Source organism: Neolamprologus brichardi, chromosome 23, assembly GCF_056152115.1.
Source record: "Neolamprologus brichardi isolate AB-2024 chromosome 23, ASM5615211v1, whole genome shotgun sequence".
Taxonomy (NCBI): domain Eukaryota; kingdom Metazoa; phylum Chordata; class Actinopteri; order Cichliformes; family Cichlidae; genus Neolamprologus; species Neolamprologus brichardi.
Window position 1 is genome coordinate 21,003,540 of NC_142125.1, and position 26,562 is coordinate 21,030,101.

The following is a 26,562-nucleotide window of genomic DNA, read 5'->3' on the forward strand; positions in this document are numbered from 1 at the left end:
TTTTTAAGATGTTTAGTACTGTACAAACCCTGTTTTTGCCTTATATACTGTATTTCCAGGTATGTTTGCACACGTTTCTTGTCGTATTATTCAATAAGAATGTGTACTCTGATTTCACTCCTTCCTTTCCAATCGGATCTCCAGTGGTATTTTATATCACACTGATGGATTTAGTCACAGATTTCCAGTTGCAGTCACAAGTAAATATTAAGGTAATCCTACACTGTTGCCAGGTAGCTGCTTGCACATTAAACATTTCTTTCTCGCTACACCCAGCTGGAGTTAAATCCCACCTTGTTTGTTTTATTTTATTCAAATAGTAGAATGAAATCTAAAAGACCTTGACAGTTTAAAAAAAAACTGTGAGTAACAACAGAAAGTAACTAAGAAAACCGAGTGTTACTAAACCGAGTGTCTGCTCACATATTCAGAAATCCCTTGGCTTTAATAAAGCCCACACATCCACACAATGTCCAGGCATTTCGGAGCCATAATCGGCTGTAGCGTTTGAAGCGTTGCATCCCCCTCCTCCAGCCTACCTGTTGCTAGGCAGCCTCAGCAAGCAGGAAGACCAGTTTTGGACTATTTGTTTGTTTAGCTGTCAGTCTGTGAGGCTAATCCCACCCCGAGAGACTTCTAGCCATCCAGAAACCAGAAATCCAGCCATGTGGACCATCTCGCTTCAAAGATTGCAAAAGAGAAAGGGGTAAAAAGAGATGGAAAGGGGGGTGGGGGAGACAAGGGCAATTTGCCCAGAGTAAACACCGCTGCTTGTTGATGTCATCTGAAGTCATCAATCACGGCTCTAAGCTCTCTGTGGTGACAGCGGCAAGGACGTGACACTCTCTGAAACCGGCTGGATGGCCTATAAAGCAGGACAGTCAGCAGTGAAGAACCAAGGCAGACCTTGTCGACGACGTGCTGTAAAAGTATTACGAAAGGATGTTATCTCAGATTGAGGTCGGACTCGGGGTATCCAGTAAAGACATAACAATGCCAGTTATTGGTGTGCTCGACTTTCAGGTGCATGACATAAGCTCCTAGGAGTTTGTGGGTCTTTGCAGATTTGTATGCAATCCCGACTGTGCTTTGCATGTTGGCTGACATGCAAAGCCGGTCTGCACTTGTTCCCCCAGTGCAGTGGCTTGGTACTCCGAAGCTGTCCGGCCGGTTGGCCAGCGTGACAGGGCATTTTCATCTGTCATTATATCGCTCCCTCACTTTATCTCTCCAATGATTGATCTATTTGTTCTTGCAGCAGTCTCTCTTTCCTTTATCTCCTTTTGTATTTTTGTGTCATCCTGTTCCCTTTTCACCCATCCTTCTTTTATCTTTCTTATCTCCTTCATCTCGTTTATGAGATTCGGTTTCAATCTACCTACCCCGATGTATTAGTTTCTCTGTCATCCTCCTCTTCAAAGCTGTTTCACATCATTCACTTAAAATTTAGAGAGCATCATACCTGTTTTGGCAGCTCGCAGCCAGGGGTGAGGACTCAGCTGGATGCTCGGAAATAGATAAAGCATGTTTTCCATTGTCAGCAGCTGACGCTAAATTCTCTGGAAGATTAAACTGGGTCCCAAATTACCCTAAAGACACAGATATCTCAAGCCAACTGGGTATGTCATGTAGTTTCAGTCATTCCAAGCCCCTGCAGGGTTGAGTTGTCTGAAAAAGATATGACTTGTTTCCTCAAAACCAGACGGATTCAGCTTGAATTGGGATTAGTCCGTATGTCAGAGCCTGAAAGCGCAGTTTTTCCACTATGAAAAATAATGTTTTAACACGCTTACTTGGGGGGAAAAAGGATGTTATAAGCGTCGACAGACAGAGGGGGTGAGAAGATTGTGCACCCTTCTTAACTCTTCGAGCGGCCTGGGAAGTGCCCTTCTGTGATTTAATGAGACCTGTGGGAAGAGCCATTCATCAGCATGACGGCATACCTCTGTTTCCCATTGTTCTGTTCTCGTATGTGGAGAGCACTGTGTGTTTTAGCCTTAATGATGGGCTGGCAACCCTTTGATTAGATGAATCTCCTGGTGCTAATTAAGATTTAGGCTGCCAAAAGACATCTGTATTTATGCCTTCCTCCCTCGCTTGCTCCCTAGAAGTACGTGTGTGTGTGTGTGTGAGCAGTTTACAGGATGTGTTCGTGCAGTGGTGGGGGATTTTGATATTGTGGCCTAAACTGGGAGTTTGGGTGGTGTCGTCTTGTGGTCGACATAAGTGCAGGGCCTTGAGCAAAATGAGCATGGGTCATCCGAATACCAGAACCGTCGTCTTTTTTTCCAAAAATGCAGATTCTTTGGACATACCATGTGGGTATAAAATCTCCCTGTTTAATCATTTGGCTTGAATCGCAGTCGTCAAAATAAGACATAGCTCTTTGATGCATTATTATAAGATATATTGTATTACAGATGGTGATAACATGCGGTACAAAAGATTTCCCATTTCTGTTTTCGTTGCACTGTGTCTTTTAGAGAAGGTGATCTGCTGCCCGTCTAGCAGGTGGATAACAGTTTGTTCAATGACCTCCTCTCCAACACAGCTTCAACAGTGTCCACTGTCTTCCTGATCACTTTATTCAGTCTGTTGGTGTCGCCAGCTCTGATGATGTGTCCAACTGGCAGGCCACAAACGGTATTCAAAATGTGCTTGCCACAAGTAACTGGTAGAAAGTCTCCATCATTTTGCTGCACATTGAAGGATCTCAGCTTCCTCAGAAAATGAAGACTTTTCATTCCCTTTTTATGTATACAGCCCCTGTGCTGGTCTTCCAGCTCAGCCAAAGTCGAAGCCAGGTACCATTACTCCTCCACTACATCTACATCCTGTCCGAGAATAGACACAGGCCATCTAGCCATCCTCTTCCTTCTGACTTCAATCACCATCTCTTTGGTCTTATTCACATTTATAAGCCGGTGATTCCTCCCAGACCAAAACATAAAATCATCCGCTAGTGCACCGTACTCCTCCTCCTGCCCATCACCGATACATTCACCCACTGCAGAATCATCAGAGTATTTCTGTAGGTGGCGTGACCTGAACTTGTACTGATAGTCTGAGGTGGACAAGGTGGACAAAAATGAATACAGCACAGTCCACCTTGGAGCTCCTGTACAATAAAATCACCGCACAGAGAATTTGTTCCCACATTTAAAAGTAAAGTGAGGGTCATGCTGTAAAAAAGGAAATTGTAAACTAGAAGAACTATTAATACTAAAATATCCTCACCCATGGAAAAAAGAGAATTGTTGGAACAACATAATCATATTAAGTCAACTGGTAACGCATGATGAACTTAAGAATTTAGATCAATCCAACAAATTTACAAAAAAGGGAAACTTAAGTTGCACAAATTTACTTAAATAAAAATATCAAGTTAAGGGAACAGGTTGTAATTTTAAGTAGGTAGGAACAACAAACCACCGTCAAAAAAGCAGAAAGAGTAAGAATCATTTAAAACATTGCATTAGGTTAACTACAACTCAAACACCCTTTTCAGCCTTCAATCAACTACTGCTATTTTGTCAAAGCTCTTAGGATTCTGGACCTGATGGGATGTTACTGCCAACTAATTTATAGTCACTTAAATGAGAGAAGAAAAAACATTAGACTAGTCTAAAAGGCAACCTTCAGAAAACTCTGAAACTTAGCCGACAAATAGTTGTTGAAATGTGCAGCACTCTGCCTAATGTGGCAAACACCCAACGTCAGATTTTGGCTAACCTTAGCAATACTAGCAGCATTAGCCTTAAGTTTTATCCACACTAGCGTCAACATCCAGGTGCAGAATTTATCTACACCTGGCTTCTGTAGCACCAGTTATCATGGCCATCATCATGTTTTCGCATTGTTATATCACAGCAGATATTCGTATTTATTCATTTTTTCCTTCAAACCTAAAACTGAAACACAGACCCAAGTGTACTTGCTTAAATGTGTGCGGATGTGGCTTCTGTAGCCTTTTTTTACTCACATTTTCTCAAAAAAGAGAGAATCCATTATTCAATGCTATATCAATGAAAACAAACTATCTCTGTGGGGATCTGTGTCAAATCTTAGCAAAACACCAGTTTGTGACTTAAAAACATTTACAATCCTCCGCTGTAGATGTGTTTTCCCTCGTCTTTTAACTAAACTGATGGTGTCACATAAATGTTTCACTACCCAATTCCCCCCCTGTGCTTATTTTCAGAGGAAAACAGTTTGATAACTTATGCTAACAAGAATGAAGGAATCCCCACCCTCCGCCTGACCCTCCCTTACATCGCTCCCCCATCCTCCAAGCTCATGTGGCTACACGACATACGCTCCCGCTCACCAGTTTACCACTATGTGTTATTCAGTCTATTGCCCCAGATATTATTTCATTGTAAAATGATGCCAATTAGTAAAGCCAGTCGCCAGTGGCTGTGGTCTGGCTCCTTCTCCGTTCCAGCGGGGAAAGTTATTTGGGTCGGCAGCTATTTTCAGCCTGTGATGTTGCCTGGAATACTTCAGGGAGCAGCCACTGTTTTATAAGAGAGCACATCAATAATTTTCATTGCTATGTGTGTGTGTGTGTATAAGCAAGAAAGAGACAGAGACAGGCAGGGTTTATTGGGTTTATGTGTGTGTGTGTTTATACGTGGGAGAAAAGTGGCTGTTTTTTTCCCCTGAATATTCAGTGGAGCAGGTGGTGCGTGTAAACGCGTGGTCTTGTTCCTGTCTTAGAAACATTTCACTGTAACTGTCACGACCTCCCGTTAATTTAAAACACATTAATTTGCCAGCCTTTAAACTTTAACCCCGAAATCTTAACACGTCTTTTAATCCAGGTTTCACCCTTTTGCCCTGTAATCACCCGCTTTTTTGTGCTGAAAGCTCTTCTTAGATGGGAGGAGGGGGCGTATTTACCAAGTATATACAGGACCGATATCAATACTGATGCTTTTAACCTATAAAGGCAGATTAATCATAATCAATTTGAAAATTCTGAACACATTTTAATGATCACTAAATCACTGTAATTTTTACTTTTCACAACAATTAGCAAACACACACAAAAAAAACATTTTCATGTATTTTCATGCTTTTCATGTATTTGGGGTTTTTTGAACACCTGGGTTGTAAATGCGCTCTAAAGCACTTTGGGTCAGCTTCTGTTTAAATATGCTGCAAATGTGCTATAATTAAAACCGTTGTAACAGTCAGCTCAAAAAAGGCTCAGATATTCAGAGGTATATGTTTTCCACTTCCAAAACAACATTATTTATTTAACATAATTCAGTGAGCTGCATACTGAACTTAGATAATGGAAACAAAATATCGATCCCATCGCACTAGTATCTGTCCATTACCGATACCAGCATTAGCATCGATACCATTGATATTTGGCTCGATCTGTCCACCTGTACAACTCACCAGGCTAACATAGACCCTAAAGGCCAAAGTCAATGAGTTCCCAACACCTTTCTCAGTGTGTCTAACCCCAGTCCCCTCTTCTCCGCCACACAGCTGTGCATTGTCATGATGAAATTGGGGTGAAAAGTCCTCACACTCCTGCTGAAAAGCCAGCCGCTCTGCACCGAGGGGTGAATGGGTTCAGCCTGCCGCGCTGCCTCCGCCCATCCTCATACAACCTAAACACACACACGCACACACACTTTCACTCACTGACTCTCACTCCCTCGCTACACTATCGCTTGGAGGGGAGCCCAAAGCAGCGGTGGCGGTGGTGGCGAGAAGACGTCTTTCAATATCTTAAGCAGCTTGCGCTAATCTTTGTCGCTCAGGTTTGTTTTGAAAGCAGCTACAGCCGGAATAAAGACAGAACGACAGCGGCCCCCACCTCCTGTTGTGCGGCTCCAAAAATGCGCACACCCTTGCGTAACTTTGCGCACACTCGCGACCTCTCCACCCCCCCCTCGAACTAAATCCACCTTGGCCTTGCAAGGCTGTGCCACTGACCTGCTTTTGCTTGTTTTCTTGCCACCCCCTCTTCCTCCTCCTTTTTTTTGCTTCTTAGCTAACCCTCAGATTTGGTGTTGTAATGAGTGACAAAGGCTTAAACTGTGGCTCCGACAGGCGCACAGTTACACAACACTTGCAACGCAAAAGCAGGGTAAACAGAATCTGTGGCTTCTTATTCAGCGCGTAAAAACAAACCGTTTTGGGCTCTTATCAGTGCGGGCACAGCGCCACAGTTGCACTTCACGGTGTGTGGACGTGATTGGGGTACCGAGCGGGCCCTCGCTGACTGCTACTGTATGAGGAGGAAACAGAGTTTTTCCGCTTCACTGTTCTCTTTATCTCCCTCCTCTAGCCCTCTGTTATTTTCGGCCCTCCTCCCCTGTCTTTCGCTGCTCGCCGCTCTTTTGTTTCTCCGTGCCTTTTTCCAGCCAAGGCCCCATTCTCTTGCCCCGTCATTGTGTGCGGTAATGAAGATTAGCCAGGCTGCCGCACACAATGGGGTCCCCACATCCAGAGCGCAGACTCCCCAAATCCTGTCGCAAGCTGCTCTAACCCCGCTGTAAAACCACTGTTGTCTCCGACCCCCACTATCTGAAAAAAAAAAGCCACCCCATACATATACATGTTGTGGTTCATTCCCAGTGACACGAGCGTACAAGCATGACCATATGCACTGTGCTGTGTTGAAAGCAAATGGCTGAAATGTCTCCAGATTAGATTAGGATGGTTTTGACAGCTGAGAGGGAGCACTTGGCGACTCATACGCCGATAAACAGCAGCTCACCCAAATCCAGTTAAAGAGAGACAGAGTTCCCCTCCCCAGCGAGTGCAACACGGCTCCAGTCATCGGGATTATACACCCCACCCCATCCTCCATGGCCCGCTATTCTTTTTTTTTTTTGCATCTATCTCATCCTCTTCTCCTTCATTCATCATCTTCAGTCTCAAGATGCTCCTTCTCTTCTCTTCTTTTCTTTTCTATTCCCTTTATCCGATTTCACCCTCACCTCTCCTACCCTCGACTTAATGCCAGAATAAAGACATTTTCCACACTTTGTCACAAGCTATTTAGATGGAACAGGAGAGGTCTTTATATTCGGTGCACTTGTTGTATCCCGGGCGTTAAGACCTCTTAATAACGTCTGTATCGCTCTCAAGGTCGGCAGATCTTCTAGAGTTCAATCTGTTTAACTTGTCGAGGTACTTCTGGGCGTTTGGAGGATTCGCGTGGCGCTTTGTCTGCTGTGGAAAGGATGGATTATCCAAACGTGTCAGCAGTTGTTTACTGTAAGGGGTACAGTAGCAAATTTACGTAAAAATAGTCACACGCCAACTTGTCATGTACTGTACAAACAGCTTAAGGCAACAGCGGCTTCCATATTTAGGAAAAGCTGTGTGTATACTCATTATTTTTCCAAAAGTTCAAAATGTGATATGGAAATTGGGAAAGCTCTGATCTAAGCCTGGAGCTTATAGAAACCAAGCAGAACCTTGTTTCTGTTTTCATTATCGAACTAAGTGATCGCTCTACATTTTTAAGCAACCTGCAAATATTTGACAGACTGATAGAAGACCATCTACGTGTCCCACTCAGTAGCTTTTCTGGAGATTTATATGGTGACCCTGAGTGGTTAGATGCTTTGTTCTACTTCCTTTGTGTTTGTGTTTTGTGGGCTTTTGCAGCCTTTTCCTATTTGCTTAAGTTACCGTTTGTTTGACCTCTGAGGTCCACCAACTGTTCCCCATCAAATTCAGTTTCTAACCAAAGGGCAACCTGACCTGCGGGCCTGAAAAATGAAGCCAGTGCCAAAAACTGCATTTCCTCTAGTGGCCAAAAGTGAGTCAGGTCCACTGATGCCCATGTGAAATTCTGCAGCAGAAATAAGCATGTGTAGAGACTTGCACAAAAAACTGTTGTGGTCTAGCTTCATTACATCTATACAAGTGGTTAATTTATATATAAGTAATTTGTTACAAGTGGATATAGGCCTAACACTGAAACTACCTCTGGGATAGCAGTAATGACAATGAAGGAAAAACAAGAGTTTTTTTTTTTTTTTAAGTTTTAGGGGGTTTAATAGTTCCCAGACCCCCCGGGTACCCTTAATGACGAGTTTTGACATCTCTGTGTATATCAATAAAAATGTGGTTCGATAACCTTTAGAACTGGATCCGAGTTTTTCCAAGGGTAGCTGCATAGACAGAGACCAACCTCACTGACTCCTGATGCACACCCAGTTATTTTGTTCCATAAGCAGGCTTGAAATATGACAGAAAGTGCTCAGTTTAGAAAAGAGCTTCAAGGATTACTCCTAGCAGGCTTTCAAGGCGTAAAGAGCAACCATCTCGTTGCTCCACCTCATTTTGCAGCCCTCCTCAGCTCTGCTCCTGAGGGTTAAAACCTGTCCAATTCGACTGCTCTGCTCCGGATTTCACTCTTTATTTGCTTGGATTGGTACTCCACAGTCTGTCTTCTCGGTTCAACTACGATTCCCCCGCTGCTCTGCACAGCCAGCAACCCACACACACTCTGGCCCACTCTTCGTAACTATACTCGCTACAGTCCTCTGTACTTCGTGTTATAGCAGCCTTCATCTCAAAATGCAAGTAAACAAAAATACATTCATAGAATTACAATTAATGATTAATCACTTTATGCACCGATACACAGACACACACATACGCATATATATCTATATATATATATGTGTGTGTGTATATATATATATATATATATATATATATATATATAGTTTTTTCCCTCATAGTTTAGAAGCTTTATACTGTAAATATGCTCAACTACTAAAGCTGGGATATTGATTTCACTAACATGATTGTGCTTTGAGTGTTGTAACAGATTTTTCTTTTTCTTTTTTTTACAGTTTTCTTCTTTTTGTTTGACGCAGTCTCTACTAAAGCCAAAAAATATGTCCAAATAACGGACACAGCATTTTTATTTGCACCTGTTGCGCAGTCAGCTCAGCATTTCCCTCCATGATGCTTCTCACGTGGTCGAGACGGTGTCGATTGGAGGTTCTGAATGTCAGTTTTGATTCATTTTTCAATGAAATGCCCAACTCTACTTACCAGGCAACCTACATATTGCAAATGTCGAGCCCATTTTATGCTACCTTCTTACAGCGGTGAAATTGACTCATTTTGAGGCGTTTAATGTATAGATGGTTGTCATTTGTTTTTCTTTTTGTCCCGAGCGTCCAAAAATTCACTTTAAAGATGAATAAACCCATTTTAGGAAAGGTCATGAAATACAAGATGAAGGGGTTACATGATTTTTAAAATGCCAACAGGTCAAAGTGACCCCGTTGGCACTTCTAGTGTTAAAGTCACATACGGTAAAGGTTCTGACCGCTTTGAGTGACAGCTGTGGCTGGTTAGCTGTCTGCTACTCCTCACCTCAGCTCATTTTTAAATCACTGAGCCGGACCTCTTGACCTTCTTTGTGGTGTTGGTGCCTTTTGGAGCATTTTTAATGAAATTATTTAACAATAATACGGTTTGCTGTGTGGTTAATTGTGTTAAACATGCAGGAAGTCCATGCTGCAGTTCAGCTCAGTAAAATTCTATTATTTTAATAGAATCAACCGTGCAGTGAATGCCCATAGAATATAAAATGTCTCGTGTGTATCTTTTACTTTCCCTTTTGTACTTTTATACATCGCGATCTCATGGCAGTTCCTATACTTCCATATACTCACAACCTGTGATCTACTGATTAAAATTTACTGATTACTTGATGTCAACGTTGTTGTTTTTTCGTATTTCTCAACATTATTTTGTGTCCCTGAACGTGATTTTTCCATCATTCTGCTCTCATGTGTCATTTCACCTAATTATGTTGTGTATGTGCAGTGACAGTAAATATATCATTATTAAGTCCATGCAGTTTAACCCTAATTAGCAGATGCCTGTCTGTGCATTGCATCCGTGCAGTTTGTAGATGTGCCTTGCCAATTGAGCTTGTCAGCATTAGATAACTCTACCATTCCAACCACTTTAAACCAGCATCATTACAGAAGTCCAGTGGGTGATGTCACCTTGGCCCTGTTCATTTTTTATATACAGCCTAGACTCGCGCTAGCCACACACCAGCGTGCGACAACTTGAAAGTCCTAACAGGATGGTGGGCAACATGTGTGAACAGTTAGTGGACCTTGTGGTGACATTGTTTTTATCACTTGTATTATTTGTTCATTTATTTATTTCGTTGCCATCCATGTTGTTGTGTTATGGGAAAACAGAGTGGGAGGTCCCCGGTGTCAGGGTAATGGGGATGTGTGCCTTTCTGTTGTGTCTGCTCGGAGAAAGCAGTGGGAAATGTCTTTCTGCTCCATTAGGCAGAGGTCACCAGGTTTTTATGCTCTGAGTGCTCCATCATTGTGGTTTTCCTGCTAGATGAAAGGTGCTTTGAAGATCACACACAAACAGACACGCACACACATAAAGCTCCCATAACTGAAGCCTTACTTACCGCGTTCCAATCTAAAGCAAAATAAACCTTATTCTCTTACTGGGGCAGTCGCTCTGCGAATGTAACTGATGAGCAAACCCTGCTGGATTCGAGGAAAGCGAGTCCAGCAGAGCAGGGATAGAAAAACGGCGCCTATAAACAGCTTCGAGTGGCCATTGTGCCTATTAGTGCGCCCATCCAAACAAAAATTGACTGCATATAAAGGAGGTGCCAGGTTAACAACCAAATGTGCATTATTCCCTCAAACCCTGTCAGCAAATTGTGATTTAACAACTGGCAGTGTCTGTTATCAGCTCGAAGCCCACACTGTGTAAAGCCGCCTCGAGCTGCTGCGTTGCCAGGTTTTGACGGCGGCTCTGATTATTACTGTGAGGCTAATGTCGCCTGATAAGGCAGTGTGTGTAATTAAGCTGTTTCCGTAGTGTGTTATCTGAAGCTAGGTGAGGCTCGGCTGCCTGGAGAGATGGAGCTGTTAGTCAGTGAGGAAGAGGAGGACACCTGTCTCCTGTCTGTGGCATTTAAAGCTTCCTGTCCTTCTCTCCCCTGTTTTTCCTCCCTTACTCCAATCTGCAGCCTTTTATTTCCTTTTTTTTGCATACACCACCCTGTACCTCATCTTCAACTTAACCTAAATCAAAACCTGCTCATCTTCCACACACTGAGGCCTGTTTCTTCATCTCTCACTTGTCTGTCATATGTGTCTCGTCTCACCGATTTAACTCGGTTTCTCCTCCTTCAGCTCCTTCTCTTTGTGTCTCCTCTCCCTGCTTCGCTGCTCGGCAGCCCCTGCCGGGGCATCGGGAGCTCTAAGATCCCTCCCGGCCAAACACCGCACCCCCTGCTGCTCTCTCCACTGAGAATAACGCAGCAGCATGAGGGCGCTCCGCTATTCAGATCAGCATAGAGGAAAATGAGGCGTTATCTCCCACCTGTCTCCCCCACATCCACCCTCTCCATCCTTCCCCTCCTTCTGGCCCTGTAGGCAGGTTACCCGCTCATATGGGATCTGCCGATGACGCAATGCTTCTCTCCAAGGAGTCTGGAATCTGGGGGCCAGCTTTCTTAAGTGTGCAAGGAGCAAAAACCCTGAAGGGGAGCTTAGTCGGGAGGGCATGCTTTTTTGGAGATTTTATGTGTGTGTGTATATGGGTGAGATGGGGTTGGCGAGGGGGGCGGGTGAGTATTGCTCAGTGAAGCTATAGATTACCGTCTCTGTCAGCTGCGACGGCCACTGCTGATGAGCTCCTGCATGGTATCATTTGGTATCGATTAGCAAACACACACACACACACAAATGCACAAAAGCTTTTGGCGAGATGGCCGCCGCCTCGGGCTACTGGTCATTTAGCTGTCACCTCAAAGTGATGGTTTGGCCCGGCTCACCAGATCAATGCGAGACACAGACCTTATAACACACTTTGGGCAGGAAAACACACACATAGCGCACAGACACACTCTCAGACATTCTGTCCGAATCGAGTGCCCGCCCAAACTTTTACTTCGATACAAGTGGGAGTCGTGTTTCTGGATTACAGATAACAAGATTTAAAAAAACAAAAAAACAACTGTCCTAAAATGAAATCCAAAGAAAAAGAAATAAAGGATAAGACAATCTGGTTACTTGGTCGGCTGCAGGCAAGATGTGAAAGCTGATATGATTGTTACCTACCTGTAGGGTAACGCTGTGATTAATTTCTCAGAGGGATTTTAATCACAGCCGATATCGCAGCGTTATTGCATTCACGCCCCGTGAAAAGAGGCCGAGGCCGCCCCATTTTCTGTGACCAATGACATTGTGTGATTTAAACAAAAGCATACAAGAGGCAATAAACAGACTGTCACTTGGATGCGACGCAACAAAAGGCAGAGAGAAGCAAAGCCGTATTTTAATTCATCCATGACATGAATGTTACTGGCTTTTAAAATGAGTAATCAAACTCCTGCTACATATGAAAATGGCCAAAACAAATAATCAATGTGTCATGTTGATGACAAAGAGATTTCTTTAGAAGGGGTGGGGTGACAATCAAAAGCGCATTCTGCGCAACCTCTATTTTGTTCTTCTGAAAGCTTCAAAAGTCAGCACGGCTAATGTATGCACCCATCTAAAGACATCACTCACGTCTGTGCTGTAAATATTGTAACAGCTTAGTTTTGTTTAACACAAAAACTGAAAATAGAGGAAAACATACAGACTGTTTTCTATCTAAAGATAAAGATTGCGCTCAATCCAAGAAAAATTAGCCAGGGGAGAAGTACCAATATTTGCAGGTCCTCTAATGGCCACTTGAGGCTGGCTGAGTCAGTACTCCTACAGCTCAATAGTAAAGTTACAGAAAATCCTGTTCATATTCTCCATAGGGATTTTGATTATGAGACATAATGTTGTAACCATCCAAAGTCGGCTCACTGCGAGCTACAGCATTGTGAAACAACAGTCTGTACTCCTGTGGAAATCCCAAGTCAGTCTGATATCATCTTTATTTTACCAAAAACTTGTTTTATCCACAATAACATGGAAAGAACTACTCTACCCACAGTCCAAAACTCAAACAGCAATGTTTCTGATTGATGGAGGTCCCTGTACCACGGAAATGTTTAAACCCTAAATTACAGGTCGCTTTGTGAGTGTGAAACTTCACAAACCACCTGAGCGGTGATTGCAGTCAGGAACTAAACACTGGGCCATACCTTCTATACACAGACAAACTTTATAATATACTGTAATCTGTTGTTATACAACACTATTATTAATCCTAGAAAAGCAACAGTAGTGGAAAGGATTGGTTGTCATCCATATTGGACATGATACAACCATTGGTTGCTAGGGGAAAATGTGTATTATTGTAGTGGTATGTGGACGTTTCTGACTGTTGTTGGATGGACTGGTTGCAAAGATGGTGTTGCACCTAAATCCCTGGTGGCCCCATGATCGGAAGGTCGGTGGTTCAAATCCACTGAACAGCTACCCTGCGGTACCCCTGAGCAAGGTACTGTCCCTACACACTGCTCCCCGGGCGCCCAATGACTGCCCACTGCTTCACTGAGTGAATGGGTTAAATGCAGAGAGGAATTTCCCCAAGGGGATCAATAAAGTATACTTACTTTTTCTAAAACCTCCTGGTGGTTGCGTTGGTTGCTGGCAGGTTGCCACAGTTGCCTGTTGATTTTTATATTTTTCAGTCTCTAGGGCGGTGTAACACACTTGATCCTGCATTGCCACCATAGTTGTTACACATCCAAAATGATGGACGAGTTAATATCAAGTGGTTAGTGTTCAAGTGTCCCTAAATCTCAATAAACAGCCAATTTAACAGTAGAAATTAAAAGCTTGTTACAAGAAGACATTTTGGGTTATGTTTCTGATTTCTTCTTTCGTAACAGCAACACAGGATCTAAACTTTTCAATTAGTCACGAGCTTTAGGTTAAAGTTTAGCTTTTTTGTAACATGAATTCAAACACGAGCAGTGGTAGCCACTAACTGTCTGCTAGGCGTCATGGCAGCTAATTCATGTCACTAAACTGCACCTCTTAACGATATTTGTGGCGTTATCTAACAAAGAATATTGCTATAACAGCCTATCTGAGTCTGTAAGAGGTCTGTTTGTGCATTCACAGAATAAGCTAACTAAGCTAGTTAGCCTAAGCTGGTAACTTGGCATGATATCCTCCTAGTTAAACATTGTGGAACATATAAAACTTAAGTACTAATGGTATTCCAGAAACCAGCAAGTCGCATCATAGTGGCTACATAGATCTTTTACATACAGTGCTGCCAGACTGCCTAGTTGTTTGCAAATTAGCCTATGCTAAGCTAAATTAACCAGCTGTTTGCTCTAGCTTTTATATTTTCATTTCTTTTCATATAGCTAAAGACAAAAATCAAAGAAATGTCAAAGTGTTATGTCAATATAAATATCAAACTGCTATATTAATTTATCATTACAAATATATTTGCTTAAGATGTTTTCGTAACATTAAATTTAAGTTGTTTTTTTTATGACAGTCTGGCTTCACAGGGTGTGAAATCTCTAGCCACTACCGATACTTTAATTCTCAGGAAAACTAAATATCCATGCAACACTGCAAAGAAGGTGCTGCAGGAAATGATGGGTCATCTCTGAAAAGATGTGACAGCACCCCCACCCCCCACCCTCACAGCCTCAGTGTATTTAACAATAGTTCAGCATCACCCCTCCTCCTCAGGACCTCCTTATAGCCCTGCCCTTTTCAACCCTGCTAGCATCAGCTCTGAATATTATTCATAGCACCTTGTCTCTATCAAGGCATCTGTAAAAACTAAACACGATCATCCTAAAATTAATGAGCCATATCCACCCCATTACATTTATCTGTTTAGTGGTGTTTTGGGCCTTCCTTTAGGGCATTATGCATGCTCGTCTGTTCATATTTATAACCCAGGCTTTTTATTAGCAGCGTAGTGGGGTGCTAACAGTTGGGAGGCAGCATGCGCTTTGATGGTGATGGCAGGCGGCTCAGCGCAGGCCAAATGTGAAGGGAGGTGATGGAGAGAGAGGATCAGCTGCCAGGCCAAGGGCCCCCATGGAAGAGGGGAGGAGTGAGAGCGAGACAGGGAGGAGGAGAAATGAGAAAAGTCAAAGTGTGAAGAGTGCAAGTGAGTGAATTGGGCCTGGTTCACAGCTCTCAGCCCACTCGACTTTGTGAAAGGCGTGTGAGTCTTGTGATCAGCGAATATTTATCACACCTGCTGTATTTTAAGCCTCACTAAGCAGAGGTGTGTTGTGCACGTGTGATTTCAGAGTGTGGCTCAGTAAAACAAAAGGCAGCAAAGGAGGAGGAGGAAAGGCCGTTTAGTTCAGTTGATATGAGCTTGATCAAAATAATTTACATGAAACCAGCTTCATGATATTTTTATTTATATTTTTGTGCCTGAGCTTTGTGACTTTGGAAGCTGAAATGTATTTTCTCGTGGACCGTTAAATAAGATAACTGTTAGATAAATAGGAAATCTCACGAGTAGAAACTCATGCAGCATGGAGAAAAGACGCATGTCTGATGGAAACTTGGTCCATGTGTCGCTGAACTTATTTAAAATGTTTCTGTGCTAAATGATCTGATAAAAATGAAGTTCTTTTCAGCATAACCGATCTTTTGTTTCTTGTAAAGGTTATTTTGGGCATTCTGAAGCCACAGCATGAAATTAACCAGAGCTGTGCTCAAATTGCAAACGATGGCGAGAAAAACAAAAAAAAAAATGGCTATAACAGCTATAGTAATACAAAATTTAATGTAAGAAAACCATAGAAAACTTACAAAATGCAGTCAGTGTTTGAGACGATGATTTTCTTTATTAAGGAATAAAAGTTATCCAAACCTACCTGGCCCTATGTGAAAAGGTAATTGTCCCTTTACACTAATAACTGGTTGGGCAACACTTGACAGCAAGACCTGCAATCAAGCGTTTGTGATAACTGGCAATGAGTCTTTCAAATCACTGTGCAGAAATTTGGTTCACTCTTCTTTGCAGAATTGGTTTAATTTAGACACTTTGGAGGATTTTCCAGCATGAATGGCCAAAGCATTTCAGTCTGAAAAGTCCAGACTTTGACTCGGCCACTCTAAAGCCTTCTTTTTTTTTTTTTTGAGTCATTCTGAGGTGGACTCGCTGCTGTGTTTCTGATCACTGTCCTGCTGCATAACCCAAGTGCTCTTGAGGTTCAGGCTATGAACTGATGGCCGGACATCCTCCTTCAGAGCAGAAGTCATGGTTCCATCAATTACAACAAGTCATCCTGAAGCAGCAAAGCAGCCCCATCACACTACCACCACCATGTTTGACTGTTGCTGTGATGATCTTTATATGAAATACTGTTACTTTTATGTCAGATGTAACGGGACTTAAACCTTCCAGAAAGTTCAGCTTTTGTCTCGTCAGTCCACAGAATATTTTCCCAAAAGTCTTGGGAATCATCAAGATGTTTTTGGCAAATGTGAGACGAGCCTTTGTGATCCTTTCAGTCAGCAGAGGTTTTCTCCTTGAACTCTCTCATGGATGCCATTTTTACCCAGTCTCTTTCTTATTGTAGGATCATGAACTCTGACCTTAACTGAGACAAGTGAGGCCTGCAGCTGTAAAAACCCTTAGAAGTGGCTTTGTAACCCTTTCCAGACTGATAGATGTCAATGACTTTGTTTCTCTCCTGTTCTTGAGTTTCTTTAGATCGTGGTGTGTTAGCTTTTCCCCCCCTAATAATGCTAACAACATCTACATACATAATACAAACAAACCTTTTTGTCACTTTTGGAATCCCCAAACAATTTATCACCATGTTCATTACCTTGTTCACTAATTCCTTTTTGGTTTGGTTAGCATGGTGCTGCAGTGATTTGCACTTCACCTTACAATAAGAAGTTTTGCACTCACGTCCACCGCCTGCCTGGGACCTTTTTGTATGGAGTTTGCATGTTATCTCTGGGTACTTTGCCTTCTTACAACAGTTCAAAGACATCCATGTTAGGTAATTATTGATTCTAAAGTATTGTTAGTGGAGACCTGTACAGGGTGTACTAGACCCTCCCAAAGACCCTGAACTGGGTAAAGGAAATGAATCGATAAACTAAATATGATTAAAGATAATATATAAAATTAATTAATTAAATCTGATTGAATATGAACAAAATTCCTCCTAAAGTTGGTCAGTGTATCTTCCTTTCGGAACATCCAGGAGCAAACGCTGCAGATGACTAGTTGATTCAAATCGAGGCTATTTTTAATGTGAAGCAACATTGCTAATGACTACACCACCGTGCATGTAGATCTACTGTGTACAAATGGCATCTACAATTTTTTCTCTTTAAATACAGAATACAACAGAAAAAAGAAAAACAACAAATGAAAAAATACATGGATGTCTGGAGTTGCTGGGAAGTCACCCAACCACCCGCTTGAAGGAGGAGGAGGAGGTAGAGGAGGAGGCGGGGCTGCTGGAACGGCCATTGGATTGTCTCAGCTTATCTTGGCTCGCATGAAGGAATCATCCCGAAAGCCTTTTAGGAAACGGACGCTGGCTTTGTGCAGAGCCAATTGATGCCGGCTCTCCAGATCGGCGTTTGTCCAAATGGAGTCGAGGCGGGCCATGAGTGTTCCTTTATCCTGGCTGTTGTGGGATGCTTTGGCTCTTGATTTCACACACACAGATGCCAATTGCACATTCACCTCAGGCCACAACAGCAACGAGCAGTTTATGCACATGCGTAGGTGTTCACACAAACACCCGTACAAGAGCTGCATGATTACACACACGGTAGCGCAATTATACACACGCGCGCTTGCAATAATTATGCGTGCGTGCACACACACACACACACGCACACACAAGACACTGGCATAATTACATGCGGCCACATACATACACCCACACCACTTCACAGAGGAACTGCTGATCAACTACATGACCTTCTCTCTAACAATGTTAATGTCACCACCTGGGGGAGGTTGGGGGGGGGGGGGGGCTTGATGGAGTGATTGGAGTGAAGAAAGACAGATTCAAAGAAAGAGCCCACGATAAGCTTGTATTGCCCATCACCGCCTCACCTGGGGCCCGCTTTCATCCTCCGTGCAAGGGTTAGCGTCTTTCCATTCTGCGCACATACACCTTATACATGCAGGCATGCACACGCACGCAACGCTGGAGTACACCCCCGGCACCTCGCCGTGGGTCGTAACCGAACATTTATCGTGCGTGAACCCTCCCCTACGTGCTTGCGTGCACGAGGCCTGTGGCTCGCCCGCTGACAGGATCCCGTTACGGCAAATGTCACACTCCCAAAAAGGATTCACCCCTCCCCCCCCACGGAGAAAATGAAGTCAAGACCTTCGCTCGCACTGTCTCACTCTCCCACCTTGTCCCCCCACCATCACTCTCCTTCAGTCTCCTTTTTCCTCCTCTTCTTCTTCTTTTTCTTCTTCACCTTCCTCAGCCCCGCTCTCCACTTATCCATTTCTATCCTCTTTTCCGCTCCCTTGAACTATCGCTGCCTCGCACACACTCACCTTGGTTTGCAGTCCTCAGCATTTTGCCGAATAAAGTACCTTTTAACTGGATGGTTTTTAGCGGATAATTAGTCCTCACCTTGGGAAAGGAAGGGACAACAATGCAGGAGGAAAAAAAGAAAAGTAAAAAGAAAAGCAGGTTGATTTTTTTGGGTGGGGGGCAATCGGTGGATGGGCTGAAGGTGTTAGAGGCCATGCTGTAAACAGAGCAGGGTTGCGTTTTTTTCTATAGCTCACTGACCGACGGGTGCTTCTCCCGTCACATCTCGACAGCTTCAATATTAAATTCGCTCCCAAAGAGAGAGAGAGAGAACAGCGAGCGGGACGTCTCCCTTCTCGTTCAGCGGAGCCATCAACGGCAAAGACCTCTCAGACGGCGCATGAAAGAACGTATTTTTTTAAAGCCATCACCAGGTAAAAAAAAACCCAGCAAAAACAACATGTAGGCGTACAGTCTAGGGAGGAGACACGGTGCATTATCTTCACTTCTCGCTGTAGATGTGGTCCAGAGCAGCTTTTTAATTTGATGTCAGTATGCAAATACTGTAAGCAGTCAAGAACAAAAAAACCCCAACAACTCCAAATCCCTTTTTGTTCCTGGAAGAAAATGACTTAAAGGAGAAATCCCTCGGCAACACCCCCACCCCTCCACCTCACCTTCGAAACAGGAGAAAAAACGTGCAGTTTTATTTTTAGAAGGTGCAAACAAGGAAAGGGGTGGTGATGGTGGTGGTGGGGTGGGTGCTGCTGTAAGATTGTAAATGTCTCTGATGTGTTCAGTCTGCACAACCTTATTCCTGATAATGGAACTAGCTGCTCTGTCTGTCAGTGCCTATTTACACACAAATGAAGTGGCGAGTTGCACGCGCCCAGTGGAGCTGCTAGCCTCCATCTCAGCTGTCAAAACGGGTTAGTGGCTACAAGCAAAACACAACGATCCCTCGGATCAAACTGTGGCCGGCCATTCAAATGTAATAGCTTCATCCTTGGACATGGAGCGTCTCTTTCCTCCCCCCTACTCCCCAACCCCACCGTCGCACGCTCGCTCTTCCTCCTAGAACCTTGCCGGCTTGTTGGAAAGTAATAGACTTCTCAGGATGCCAGTTCGCACAAATCTGGGATGCAGCCTTTTATTTGCCCTCCGCGGGGAGAGGTGTTTGGAGTAATAGGGATGAAGCGGACCATAACTACAGCTGAATAAATCTTCCTATCTTGGCTCAGTGGAAGCCTGTGTGCACATGGTTTGTCAAAGCTCCATAAAATGTTGTTTGATAGGAGTTCTGTACAGTTTAGGAGTTCTCCCCCTGCTTTCCCCGTTGCCTCCTCTTTTTTCTTTTTTCTCCTCCCGTGCTACAGCGGTTGCAATCAATCAGTGTTTAATCAGCCGTCTTGCTGGAGTTGCCAGGTAATCCTGGCTGTCTTGGTGGCTATCTGTGTTTGTGTGTGTGAGTGTGTGTGTGACAGCTGGCAGAGCTGCTCAGTTGCCTGTGTGGGTGAGTGGATGGCACCATGCAGGTTTTTCTCTGCACAGCATGTAAAGGCATATCGGATGATCTGATGGGCTGTTGAAATTGTCAAGTGGGATTTGAGAGCGAGGGTGTGCAAATGACCGAATGTGTGAATTTGCCTGGGTTAAATCTAAACCGAGTGTTTTTTCTCCCACTTTTTCCTTCCTGTAGACCTGCCTGGAATTGGAGCGCTATCTGCAGACAGAGCCCAAGCGTTTGTCGGAGCTCTTTGACCAAGACTTGGATGGCCTCCTAACTCCAGCATACATGAAGGAGGATGGAGAGGAGGAGCTGTCAGACACCCTGCTCCCCAGCCTGCCGAGCCTCCCAGAACCACCGAGCCCACCTCCGGTGATCCTTTGCCCTACTCGAAAGAACTTCCCTTCCCCTGGCGCTGTGAGGAGAGACCTCAAACCCAAAGGACAAGGGCTGGAAAATGTAGAGGGCATGGAAGGGGTCCACCAGGCTCAGCTGAGTGCCGTCACCTCCCTGACACCTCCGTCATCGCCAGAACTCGGCCGACACCTCGTCAAACCCAACCAGACGCTGACGGCCTCCGCTGATGGGACACTCACCTTGAAGCTGGTAGCCAGGAAGGTGGGGCTTAGCGCAGCCAGGTTGGTGGCGGGACACACGCTTCCTGTCCAGGTGAAAGATGAAGATGAGGGGGCTGCATGTGTGATCGGGGTTGGAGAGCTACCAGAAAACAAGAAGAGGATTCACCGTTGCCAATTCAATGGTTGCAGAAAGGTGTACACCAAGAGCTCCCACCTAAAGGCCCATCAGAGGACACATACAGGTAAGAAGTCTTCTTCTTCTTCTCTTTTCATCTGCTCCCTTTAGGGGTCACCCAAGCACATCATATGCCTCCATTTCATTTCTAGAATCCTCCTCCGTCCTTCACTACATCCACAAATCTTTTTTTCTTTTGCTCCTGCCTGGCATCTTCATCTTCAGCATCCTTTGTCCAACATATCCATTATCCTCTGCACATGTCCAAACCATCTCATCCTTGAATAAACCTGAACTTTCACTCTGATGTACTAATTTCAAATCTTGTCCATTCTGGTCACTCCCAATATAAATCCTGTCATCTTCAGTTCGGCCTCTGAACCACACTCTCCAAGCCATACATCATAGCAGGTCTCACTACCATCCTGTAAACCGTTCCTTTCACTAGTGCTGCTATCCTTCTGACACAAATCACCCCTGACATGCGTTTACTCTCTAGTGAGTCTCTAATCCTGCTGACGGTCCCCTGGACAGCAGGTATGGGCTGCAGTCCTTGTTCTCTAGCCTCTGTAATCTTGGTGCACAGGAGAAGGTTCTTCTTAGAGTCGTCCTCTATCTCGCTGTGGACGTCTAGAGCCACAAAAATGACTAGCCAGCCTTCTGGTATGGAAACATGACACAGGAAGGCCTGAGTCTAGCTGGTTAGTAGCGACTGTACTTTCAAAATAGGAGGACAGAAATGTTCCACAAGTAAATACCTTGCAGATGGCATCACTCATACGCAATTGAATACGTAATGCATACATAGCATATAGCTTACACAGCACAGGGCACAATGTCAGATTCCCACTATTAGAACTACTACAGAAGTATTTATAGTCTTATCAAACTGTATGTGAAATTGTCACACAATATTAAGTTTTCATTTTCAAATATCTTGTGAATAATGCCAATAAATAGTTACCTTTTAACTCCAATTCTGAATTTGAGCAGAATAGTTGGGGTACTTTTCAGATATGATTTCAGTAAGCCGCTTTCAGCGCGGCAGCTCTGAGGGCGCCTCTACAATCAGAGGTAGCCCCTTCATGCACCTGTAATAAAACTGACTGACGCTCATTGTTGGTGACAGGTTAAAAAGGCTCAATCCTGAAGCTAAATGACCGCTGCACGCCGAGCGAGACACAGGCAGACACCGAAGATGAAAGAGCAGGATTCAAAGAGTATTTTCTTCTTTTTTATAGCACACACTCTGACTCTTTTCTTGTCTTTGGATGAGCACTGAGGGGTTTTTTTTGTGTCCGACCATTTGTCTTCTACCGGTGATGTCTCGAAGCCTCGCCCACTCGGGGAGATGCGTTTAATATGTCGGGCAGTTCTGTAACAATCTTCCAGTTTATCACAGTCCATGCTTCCACCCTCCTGGGTTTTCAAATTTTTAGATAACCTCACTTGGAAATACAGAGTGCAAATCCACCTGCTACACATTCTTGGAACAAAATGCACACAAAACGATAAGGAATGTGCAAGAAGCAGCAGCTCTGTAATCACAGAACAGGGTCTGTGCCTTATTGAAATATCAAAAATGAAAGATAAAAATGTGATGATTTGAGAAAAAGGCAAAAAAAAAAAACCCAAAAAACCACGACTCTTATCCTCACTCTTTCTGCTTAAGTACTTCTCTGAGCCATACCAGGGTAGGTCCTCCTTGTCAAGGTTCTTCACATGAAGGAAGGGGGGAGGGTTCAGAAGCTATAACTCTCCCGCTCCTCCATCTCAATCCCAAACCACTCAGACCTCTGTCAGGGAGCTGTCCTCTGTCTGAGTAAGTGTGCAGTGATGGATGGATTGACCTGGATAGGCTGCCATTTCCTCGGTTTATTTCAGGCGCTGCCGTCCTCTATGCGTTCTATAAGTCTAGGTCAGTGTTTCTCAATCTGAAGTTGTCAGATTATTTTTTTCCAGGGTTGGTAATGGGATCATTTTTAAGAACAAGGGAAATATTTTTCAAATGTAACTTTATATTATAATCCCATGAGGCAGGACATGAGGGATAACCATCTCAGCGTTTTCTTCAGTGTGTCAGAGATTGCTGTTATTAACTTGCAGCTTATTTAATAATAATAATAAATTTTATTTATGAGCGCCTTTCAAGTCACCCAAGGACACTTTACAATAGGATAAAACACTTAGTAAAACAATGGCAGAATAAGAACAATAAAATGGTAAATGGTAAATGGCCTGTATTTATATAGCGCCTTACTAGTCCCTAAGGACCCCAAAGCGCTTTACATATCCAGTCATCCACCCATTCACACACACATTCACACACTGGTGATGGCAAGCTACATTGTAGCCACAACCACCCTGGGGTGCACTGACAGAGGCGAGGCTGCCGGACACTGGCGCCACCGGGCCCTCTGACCACCACCAGTAGGCAACGGGTGAAGTGTCTTGCCCAAGGACACAACGACCGAGACTGTCCAAGCCGGGGCTCGAACCGGCAACCTTCCGATTACAAGTCGAACTCCCAACTCTTGAGCCACAATCGCCCATTTCAATAAAACAAAAGCACAAGATAAAATTAACAAACAGTGGATTCACAGTGAATATGCAGATTTGAACAGATGAGTTTTGAGTTGGGATTTAAACTGGGGGAGAGAACCAATGTTTCTTATTTCTGGGGGCAGAGAGTTCCACAGCCTGGGAGCAGAGCAGCTGAAAGCTCTGCTTCCCATGGTGGTGAGGCGGAAGGAAGGTACAGCAAGCTGGATAGAAGAAGAAGATCGAAGTGAACGGGCAGAACAGGTAGTGGTTAACAGGTCAGAAAGGTAAGGAGGAGCGAGGTTATGAATGGCCTTGAAGGTGAACAGAAGAAGTTTGAATATTATCTGGAATTTCACTGGGAGCCAGTGAAGTTCCTGAAGAACAGGGGTGATGTGCTGGTAGGAGGGAGTTCTGGTGATAACACAAGCAGCAGAGTTCTGAACCAGTTGAAGCTTATGGAGGGATTTTTGGGGGAGACCATGCAGAAGAGAATTGCAGTAGTCAATACGGGAGGTAACAAGACTGTGGACAAGAATGGACTGTGGACAAGAATGGGTGGAAAGAGAAGGAAGCAATCTGTTAATGCTGCGTAGATGGAAGTAGGCAGAACGGGTGAGATTATTGATGTGAGATTTATAAGAAAGTGAACTGTCTAGGATGACACCAAGGCTCTTAACCTGAGGAGAAGGGAAAACTGTGGAGTTATCGATGGTGAGTGAGAAATGGTTCGCCTTCAAAAGGTTGGATTTGAGCTCTTCTGTGTGTCTTCTTTTGGTGGCGAGCTAAGAGCGATGTTATTTTTGTTCGGTCTTTTCTCTACCCCCCATACTCCGAGAGAGGCGTTCAGCGGTATAATGAGATGGATATTGACATGTGATAGGTAGCCATATAGCTGTTTCCTTATTTATTTTAACCGCGGGAGGTACAGTGAAGCGCGTCCATCATAGTAAATGAAGTTACAGCGACTCAAATTGGATTGGGTTGCTCCCCCGCCTTCTAAATTTATCCACTGCTTGGTTGACAGATCACCAGAGCTGTCCAGCGAAGACGCTACGTGTGACTTGTTTACCAGCTCTGGCTTGCCTCTTTGAAAATAAGTCATCATCTGAGTGTGAGAGATCATGAAAACATCACACCCTCTGTGTTGGAACAAATTTGCACAGACATACCATCATTGATTCCCCCAGCATGGTGTGTCTACAACCCTTGTGATTAGACTCCATGCCAACTGGGCCGGCTATGGGGGACCAGAGCCACCGGTGCTGTCCAGTCACAAAATCCATACAGGCAAATCACAAGAAGTCTCAATTAAATGAAACTGAAATCCAGAGAGCTGTGTGGAGTAGTTGATATTAAAATGTATGTGAAGGCTGAACCGACCATAGGAATCTGAACACAGTGATGCTACAACATGATGTAAAAGTCTTGAGCCAACGCTCATTTCTTTATATTTTGTTTCTAAGAATTCAGACTTTCTTCTGATGTTTTAAAGTGCTCTTGAACAACAGTTCTCCAGGTTTTCTTTGGACATTGCCTGGTTTTCCACTCATTTTCCATCCACTCCTTGTACCTGACCATTTTCAAAGTAGAGGTTTTTGTTTGTTAAGCCACTTAAAACTGACCTATGACCCACTAAAACATAAAACAAAGCACCGAACTAAAGAGACAAACCAGCATTGTGTCTACGCACAACACACAGCTTAGCAAAAAAACAATTTTAAACTGTAACTTTAGACTCTTTGTTGTTACTTGACTTTCCTGAAAGTCTAAAAGTAAAATCATACCTGGATCCTGGATAGAAAAACACACAGTGGAGCACTATCAGTCATGGATCGGCCTCCCCAGAGCCCGGACCTCAACATTATTGAAGCACTGTGGGATCATGTTGACAGAGAACAGAACAAAAGGCAGAAACATCCAAAGAAGAGCTTTGAATGTCCTTCAAGAAACCTGGAGAACTATTCCTGAAGACGACTTAAAGAAAGCTGCCTAAGAGAGTTCAGACTGTGCTGAAGAATAAAGGTGGTCACACCAAATCATGACTTTCAAGCTCATTAAAATTGTATTTACATATATGTTTGCACATGTTTCAATACACTGCTGTGCCATTTCCATAGCAGAATTAGGAATGGCTCACGACTTTGCACAGTACTGTACCATAATCTGACATCCATACTATATTTTGTGTTTAACTCGGTTAATTAACAGAGTAAATAGCAGATGGGGCACCTTTATTTGTCTTGTGATATCTTTGAATTTTGAGATGGAGCATTCCGATCCATATTTACAGTTTAGGTCCAAACCTCTGGAAACTTGAAAAAAAAAAACCTCCAAAAACAGCAGCTACATGGCTTACTCATTACCAATGTATTAAGAAACATGTCTTAAGCTGTTTTCCCACATTAACTTCAAACAATTTTAGAAGAATTAGTTTGGGATCATTTTGATCCTTTCTCATGCGCAGCACACAGCAGGAAATAGTCTGCCTCGGATGCGTTCACACTGTTGGAAATACTCCGTGTGGTTTAGGCGATAGAGCTGCTCGGGTACAGCGTGTATAGGAGGCAGGACACATGATGAGCAGTGGATTCATCAAACAGACATTACAAAGACGCTGCACTATGGAGCTGCCTGCTTAAAGACCCCTTTCGGGTAATGTCTAGAAAACTTTGGAGCTGCAGTGTCAATCAGCTGACTGTTTGGGAAGCTGTAGAAGGCTGCAGGAGAAGGAGCTCACCTGTCAATCATCTGTGCTGACGCTGTATAGTGTCTGGAGCTAGCTTGGTCCTTCCCCAGTGAATATGTACCTATTTTATGAACCATTTAATAGTTATTAAACAAAGATAACACCCCCATTTTCCCTCTCTTTATATTTATAATGGCACTAAGTTAATATTATGACTTGACCAATCACTTCAACTATAATTGAATTGCCTCTTTAACTATTTGTCTAATTGACTAATTGTTGGGAGTGTCTATCATTGCACACCTGAATAGACAAACAGAGAAAAATCAATGTGGCAACCTCTTTTTATCACCCCCCCTCTCTACTCTGTAAATTGTTAAGAAAAATTTACATTAAAATGATTTAATGACAGTGCCACAACTTCCATATAGCACCATTAAAAACACACTTCCTCCCTTCCCCCTTGGAGCCTATCAGTGTCACGTAAGGTGCTTTAACATAAAAGCAGTGAAAAAAGAACATCTGTCTTGTTATTCAAACCGGGAAGGTAGAATGATAAACGGGGAAAATGTCGACTTAAGATGACAAAGGGAGCCACAAAAGCTGAAG

General features: G+C 43.6%; 1 protein-coding gene across 1 annotated transcript in view; it reads left to right on the top strand.

Moving 5' to 3' along the window:
* Window positions 1-26,562, top strand: part of klf7a (Kruppel-like factor 7a) — a 50,410-nt gene that overhangs the window by 9,796 nt on the left and 14,052 nt on the right. The window contains exon 2 of the mRNA XM_006800256.3: window positions 20,163-20,790. Within this exon, the coding sequence (XP_006800319.1) occupies window positions 20,163-20,790 (628 nt within the window). The remainder of the gene's footprint in view (window positions 1-20,162; window positions 20,791-26,562) is intronic.